General features: G+C 35.5%; 1 protein-coding gene across 1 annotated transcript; it reads left to right on the top strand.

The window, feature by feature from the left end:
* The first annotated feature begins 7,242 nt into the window (after positions 1-7,242).
* LOC138338490 (uncharacterized) lies at positions 7,243-8,408 on the top strand. The gene is made up of 2 exons (XM_069289456.1): positions 7,243-7,394; positions 7,673-8,408. The coding sequence occupies exons 1-2, from the start codon at positions 7,243-7,245 to the stop codon at positions 8,406-8,408; spliced, it is 888 nt and encodes a 295-aa protein (XP_069145557.1).
* Positions 8,409-8,645: the final 237 nt, after the last annotated feature.

The following is an 8,645-nucleotide window of genomic DNA, read 5'->3' as shown; positions in this document are numbered from 1 at the left end:
CCCCTACCTAAGTCTAGTTAACCTTTCAAGTCGCCTTAGATAGTTTATACATCATCGAATAAGGACAAGTGTCACCTTCACACATACTCATTCAAACCATAAAAAAAGATAAGCATTTTAAAATCACCTTTTGTCCCTAAATCATAGCGCAATCTCATCCAAGCAATCACATCTAAAAGACCCACCAACAAAAAAACATAAGAGAGAGATCTTATAGAGTTAATTTATATCGCACAACATGAGAATGATGAAGAAGGGAAACTCTATCATACAATACCCTCTCGTACCATTTGATATGTCGCGACTCACCACCAATGATACAAGACTCTACTAGACGTGGCAAAATGAAACTTCTTGGACCCTAAACCACTTTTAAAACCTCGTGCTCTGTAACCACGTTTGTCACGACCAAAAAGAATCCCCTAGAAGTAACATGGCTTACTTCAACTATTGGATGTCTTATACAAGCCCATAGTTGTCATTCATCGCATCGACAAAGTTAATTTAGCATAAAATTTAAAACTTTTCATAGCACCTCATATGCTAGAAATGTTACTTCATATACATATAAAATATAAGTAATAATACATATATAGACTCTAAGTATCTTTGCCATCTCAGACTCAATAGCTTTAGAGTATATTAAGGACAAGGCCCTTATGACATAATGCAAAACTATACATTACTAATAGACTTTCTAATAAATAAACATGAGGACATCCTTGCACTTAAGGATTCCTTTCCTTGAGCTTGGGAAATCACCTATAAAGCTCCTCAATCATAGACCTCCTTTAAGCATTCCATTACCTACACTTTGTGTAAAAAGTAGAGAAGAATGGGATTAGCACAAGAATGTACTAAGTATGGAAACCATGCGAAAACATGCATTTAAAAGGGATATTTTCTTTGAAATCATACTTCATTCCTTTTTGAGAAAATCATCATAAAACCTTTAACAATAGCATATATATCATTTTCATACTTCATAGAAACACAATCAAAGGCCAAACATCATAGTAAACACATACCATCATAGAAGTATAATATCACATAGACATAGTTAAGTCAAGACCTTCATCATATAGTCAACAAGATCAACATCATGTATAAAGACTCATATCATGCACATCTTCACAACAAGTAGACAAATACTACAATGTCATGTATAAGAGACACACATATAGTGACATGCATTCGAACACCTTCCTAGAAATCAATAAGAAGCTACTTGTGCAATATCTATATGGGTTCATTACTTCCACCTATCCTAAGTTACCTCCCTTAAGTAATTCTATTTAGGGTCCTAGTCATTTAACTTTCATTGTCCATTTTACTTTAGGAAAACTATAGCCTTAACCGATATAGACCATGATATGCTAAATATGGAATTCGGTGTCATAAAAACCCACACCGATAAAGGGTGGTTTACCGGCCAAAGTAGAAGCAAATGTGACATAGCTTTCTAGGTGGAATCCACTAGCTAGTATCCTATAGTGGCGACATAGTTATGGAACTTGGAGTATATTTTGGAAACATCCCTCTATGACCTTGGTCTATGAGGCTTTACACTTCATGAGATTTATGATAGACCTACCTTTCCATGTTGGAATGGGACACACACTCATATACAAGTTCACTCGGTGATAAGCTAAGTTCCCTTTATTGAAAACCTTTATTATATTTTTACTTTATAATTCATAGGTTTAGGAGATTCATCCCCTCATATGCTCACTTCATAGGTCATAGATGAAAGTTCATCAACCTAAATCATGTAAAGAATCCATTCACATGAACATAGCATATGTAAGGCATCATCTAGTATAAGGTACACATGAATACACCATTCAAGGCCCCTCTCTTGACTATATCTTCATACATGTGTGTGTATACACATATGTGAGCAAACCTTTCACATAACACATTGTCACACAAGTTCATATATCAATGCATGAGTCTATAGGCATAACTATATGATCAATCCTTTCATATATACCCACTAAGACACTATGCACATTCATAGTTCATCCTTTCATACACATCATATTCATAACATGTTCATATATTCATCTTTCATATACATATATCCAAACTTAGGAACTATCCTATCAATATACACATGTACGATGTATAGACAACGTCCCATACCCTTGCCCATACTACTACACCTATCCAGTAATCCTAGCAAGGAATACATAACATACTTCACATACATATACTTTACATGCATAGTAGTAGATATTAGTGAATATGAGAACAACCTTTCATTTAGACACCATAACCTATACTACTTGCAACATGCATATAAGTGAGAGTGTGTATACATTGGATAACATGATCACATAATGGCTATCAATTACTACTTGAGGCATCAACCCTCTTAGACCACATTATACTTCCAAGAACATACCACACAACACATAATATCATAGGAGGCAAGGCAATATAAACATCATAACCAAGGCTCCTAATTTTAGCTATTTACACTTTCATCTAAGGGGTACATGGGTAGGGGCTACAAACCATTTTAACACATCAATGGAAGCACCTATATAATACCCTAGATTGAATATACGCATGCTCATTCAATAGCCACACAACCTAGATCACAACTAAATAGGAATATAGGCACAATTACATCATAAGATGATCATCTAAATCTCTAAATCAAATATTCATCAGCCTTCAAGTCCATGTTCAACACATATATAATGACAATAAAGTAAAAAACGCTACCATAAGTTGACCATACCATACAATGCCATACAAGGCTTCATCAACATTACTACAAAGAAATAGAGAAGTACAAGAGTAGAGGGAATAAGCATTCTTACCAATTTCTCACCCTTTGATCATCATTGATAAACACTCCTTATCAATAATTCACATATATGGCAGTATCTAAATGAACTTTAAACACACAAGAAACCATGTACAAGTCGCTACAAGATTATACTATAACATAATACAAGACATCAACATACTAAGAAAGTAGAATAACATAGATCATTAGCTAATTTCCCTTGCATTGATTTATATTATATTTCATACATATTATGAATCTAAGGAATTATATAAACCTACATTTAACCATATTGAAAACATAATTACATACCCTCAAGATTAAGGTTACAACATAGGCATTTAGGTTTATTGATTTGATAGAGTATAGAAGACTTTACCAATACTATGAACTCTCTAAGGCTTTGATCATCATTCATATTTTATCAAAAATACACTCATTATTCAGTAACTAATTTGGTAGGATATCAAGAAGAAACCATGTTTGATACAACGACAACTCAAGATCCATCACACACTTAGCTTTTTGACTTCATAGCTTAAAGGAATCTAAATCAATTCATGAAATCATTTATTACATTGTTCATTAAGGATTTATACCTACAAAATTCATCCATTATATCACCCTAATATAGTAGCTACAACACTTCATACATAATCACAACTCTACACAACCAATCTAATGCAACATGTAGAAACATAGGCTATGCATGTTCAAATCTTCATACATTTATCATCATGGACTAATCATAATCAATTCAACATAAATTTATATAAATAACAGAATATAAAATTACTTCTACATAATAGAATCATAATTCAATCGATAACAAATCAAGATCATAAGGCTCATGCAAGGCTAAATCGTTTTGGTGATAGAGCATAAGTTTATCATGCAATTGGATTGAAAACCACTTCAAAATGAGTAGATAATCATCAATACATTCATATTATGCCTTTGAAAACAATTTAGGAAAGAACCCGTGGAAGATTGAAGAAGAAAGTGTTTGATCATATTTTTCTCTTTTGAAATATTTGAGAATAGATCTCTTTGATATGTGTTGTCTCAGGAGATGGAAACTTCAAAGTTAGTAAGTCAATATTTCTAGGAATATTCTCCATGACCCTTAACTATGTGACCATATAGAACTGTTGATATACCATGGTTTCACGGTATTATTAATACTTTTTTCTTAAGTTTAGTGTGTCCAAAAGCCTTTTTGTGCTAATTTTTATATAAGTTTCTCTTTGTTTTGCAGGAAATCTGTCCAAAGCTGAATGCGGAGATTTTGAGCGAAGAAATGCAGAAGAGACCACCTACGGAGCTTATGACGGTCCGTCGTGCTTGTGACGGTCCGTAGGTGGCAGCATAGTGCAGCTGCTGAAGGAAGATGGGGAAGTCTGACCAAGTGTGGGATTACAAAGCTTGTGACGGTCCATCGTGGCAATAAAAGTCCGTCCTGCAGGTTTGTCGTGAAGTTCAAAGAAGTAATCCCGGTACCCAGATTCCAAGAGTTGAAGTGTTTTAGAACGAAGACCCTCGACGGACCGTTGTGCCTATGACGGTCCGTCATATTTGCCGTCGAGGGGAATGAAGAGAGCAGCAGAAGAAATTGCACAAGTATGGGATGACAGAGTCCATGACGGTCCGTCGTGACCACGACGGTCAGTCGCGATGTCCGTCGACCCAGCCGCATTTTGGCAGATTTCCAGCAATTAGAATCCTTGTTTAATTAGGTTTTTGTTTTTTTAAATAGTTCGAAAAACCTTGTGTTTGAGGTTAGACTCTGTTAGGTTTGACATCATATTATCAGACCCTTTGTACAAGTGTTAGATTACTTGGAGATTTTGTGAGATTATTGATTACTTTGAGATTCATGCAAGTGATTTTTGGATATTAATCAAGCAAACTTTTGGATTTTAATCTTTCTCATTGAAGTAAGTACATGAATTCTTATCTACTATATTTGAATATTGTGTTTATGGCTATGAGTAACTAAACTCCATAATTAGGGTTGTGGGAACCATAGGCAAATAATGAGATAAACCCTAACTAAAATAACAATTCTAGAATAGTGTCTTGCATGTATTAATAATTCTTTCGCTTAGAAGTCTTTTTAACGGATGGACAACGTTAGAACTCGCCTTAATGCTACTTGCCGGACCAAGGAGTTAGATAATAGGAAAAGAATTATTAACATAGATTTAGTGTATACTATCTAATAGGCTAGTATTGATTGGTACGAGGTAATAACTTAGTCCAATATCGAATACGATGCTTAATATGAGGTAAGGATAAGGGTTAGGATAGCAACACATGTAGCCGGACCAAGGTGCGGAGTGAGATTTTCTAGATGCCGAACCAAGGATTTAGAAATACATAACTTATCACTTTGCATGCAAGATACTAGGAAAGAATTGTTATAGTTAGAATTATCAAGTTATGAACCTATGGGGAACACGTAAACCCTAGTTACCTTGATTAATTGATTAAAATCCAACTGTCAAAGCTGTTAAGTGTCTCTTTCAAGTTTGTTATTTATTTCCACTCATTTAGAAATAGAAACCCCCCTTTTTATGTTTTTACTTTCCAAGGAAGTCATTGACCAAGCAATAGTAATAACAAGTTGAAGTTAAGTCTAGACTATTTTCCCTCGTGGGAACGATCCCAACCTCACTAGTTGGGTTATTTACTTGACACGACCACTTTACTTCTTATTCGAGAAGTAAGTTTGAGCGTATCAACTATAGGTTAGTGGATCCACCTAGATAGCTATGTAAAATTGGTTACACCTTAGGCAAGTGTTAACCCTCTCTTTTCGGTGTGGGAGGAGAAAATCGGATTCCATGTATCTCACATGGTCTCATATAAGTTATTTCATTATCTTCCTTAATTTAATATGGTAAATGAATAAGTCAAGTATGTGAACTATTATTAGGGCGTGTCTTAAAGGTTACTACATAGGGTAAGGCAGGGTATGGGACTTCTCTTACTCATTGCACATGTGGGATCTAAAAGGATGGTCTTAGTAGTGTTCTTGTATGGGTATGTTGATGTCATGTTATGTATGCCAAGTTACATATAGAATTATGAATCAATCATGTTATGATAAGTTATGAGATTATGTTCTATGTATGTAATAATTGACTTAATGTGATGCTTAGCTTTGAATAGGGTTATGGGGTTCTATTCTTGGCATTGCACAAGTATTGCATTAGGTTGCTTATGTTTTGTGTTAATATCATGTTGGGTTGACTTATAATATTCCATAGATGTGCTTGTTGAGTTATTGAACATAAAGCATGGTTTTTGACTAAATTGTGTATTTTCTCACGCATTAATGATTTATGCATAGGAACCACACTTAGTACATGTTTTTTATGCTAACCCATATTTCTTTCCTTTTTCCCAAACATTGTAGGTTCCGACAATTAAAGAGCTTCTAGAAATTTGGCAAAGATACTTGGACTTCTTCCTCCAAGTAATGGTGATTCCTCCAAGTTCGAGGATGGTGCCTTTGATCTACCCTAGTAGAATTGATATAGTCTAAAAGATATTTGTTGCTTTGTTTATTCTTATAGTCCAAAAGATATTTGTTACTTTGTTTATTCTTAAAAACAATTGTTGTAAGCCCTAAGTGGCAATATGTACTTGTGTAAGGGCTATGCCCAAATATTGTACTTCATTTAGATAGTTTAATGTGAGATGATATTATTATACTAACTCCATATATGTTGATTATGTTAATTAAACGAAAAGCGTATGTAAGCTTTCTATGCTAGGAGTCTAACTAAACTACATATGTATATATATGCTTAGTATGTGAGAGGTCTATGTATACCTTAGTATGTATAAAGTTTCAATTTTTTACGCATTTGACCAATGAAATGTATGATGAATGCTAAGAGTCTAGTCTTAGTCCTCTTCGAGTACGAGAACGCCGATTGCGTCTGTGGGTGCTCCCCAATCCTGACAAAACTTGGTATCATAACATGAGATTAAATAATCTTAGGATTGATGTCTCACTAAACAAAGTTTAGTAGAGTCTTGTTCATGATTCTGAAGTGTGCCACAATTATGAATAACAGGCTAAGTGAAGATTAGGAAAGTCTCACTCAGTTGATATTCTTGAAGTCGTGCCTCTAGAGTCTTAACTCATCTTGTCCTCATCTTCTAATCTCTTTTTGTGCTTATAGGAAATGAATACAAGAAGGAACAACGCTCGAAGGGTCGAATAGGAGAATTTAAATAAGACGGTTCCCCCTCCAGTTCCTCAAAACCCTCAAGTTTCTATTGAAGAGGGAGTTATGTCTAATGTCTAGATAAGGGCGGTCATTCATAGCTTGACCCAAGTGTTGTCTACTTAAGTTGTTAGGGATACTAGGGTCCAAATGAACCCCAGTGTTAGAAATATCGCATCAAGGATAAGGGATTTCACAAGGATGAATCCCCCTACTTTCTTTGGCTCCAAGGTAGAGGAGGACCCTCAAGGGTTCATTGATGAAGTGTTCAAGGTACTAGATGCTATGGGGGTGTCTTATCGTAAAAAGGTTGAACTAGTCGCCTCTCAACTCAAAGATGTGGTTCAAGTTTGGTATGAGCAATGAAAGGATGAGAGGTTGGTTATAGAAGGTCTGATTACTTGGGGAGCTTTCAAGATGGATTTTCTTGATAGGTTCTTTCCCTTGGAACTAAGGGAGAGGAAAATGCAAGAATTCATCAACCTAATCCGAGGCGGTATTGAGTGTGAAGGGGTATAGTCTCAAGTTCACTCAAGTTTCCAAGTATGCTCTTACTATTGAGGCAGATTCTAGCGCCAAGATAAACAAATTTTTTTATAGGGATATTTGATATTGTGGTTAATGAATGTAGGTTGGCTATGTTGATTCCTAGCATGGACATATCTCGTCTCATGGTTCATGCTGAACAAATTGAGGAGCAAAAGCTTAAGCAATTTGGTAGGGAATTTAAGAGGACAACGGCCAATAATGGAAATTCTTCTAAGTCTACATTTCAGGTACATGATAAGCAAAGGTTCAAAAAGAGGTACCCCAATAAAAGTCATTCTACCATTCCAAGGGTCAAACAAGGTAGAGGTTCTACACCCAAGCCTAAGGAGGAGAAAGGTATTGGTCCTTATTTGGAGAAGTCTCCTTGCACTAAATGTGGTATGAAGCATGAAGGCAAATGTTTAGTTGGTAAGCGAAATTTCTATGGTTGTGGCAAGAGTGGTCACATGAAGAGGGATTCTCCTATGATAAAGTTTCAAGGGAGAGAAAATTCTCAAGAACAAGCAAGTGCTCCCAGTCCCGATGCTCCTAAAAGGAATTGTTTCTATGCTTTCTGCGCTAGAGGTGAACAAGAGGAGTCTCTCGATTTCGTCACCGGTATGTTACAAGTGTTCTCTATTGTTGTCTATAATTTACTAGATCACGGTGCTACCTTATCATTTTTAAATCCTCTAGTAGCTAGAAAGTTTGATGTTCTACCCGATATTTTGAATGATTTATTTTCAGTTACAACCCCGGTAGGTGACTCCGTTGAGGCTAGAAGAATCTTTAGGGGTTGTCCTATATCATTGCCCAATAGAGTTACTTTGGTTGACTAGGTAGAACTTAATATGGTTGAGATTGATTAGTTGCATGCCTGTTTTGCTTCCATATATTATAGATTAAGGGCAGTCAAGTTCCAATTCCCAAATGAACCCGTCTTAGAGTGGAAGGGGGGTCACTCTATGCCTATAGGTCGTATCATTTCTTATCTATAGGCTTGAAAAATGATCTCTAAAATGTGCCTTTATCATATTTTGAGAGTCAAAGATCTAGACTCTGAAACTCCATCTATC

The sequence above is a fragment of the Solanum lycopersicum genome, chromosome 9, assembly GCF_036512215.1.
Source record: "Solanum lycopersicum chromosome 9, SLM_r2.1".
In the NCBI taxonomy this organism is placed as follows: Eukaryota; Viridiplantae; Streptophyta; class Magnoliopsida; order Solanales; family Solanaceae; genus Solanum; species Solanum lycopersicum.
This window is presented reverse-complemented; position numbering and strand designations above follow the sequence as displayed.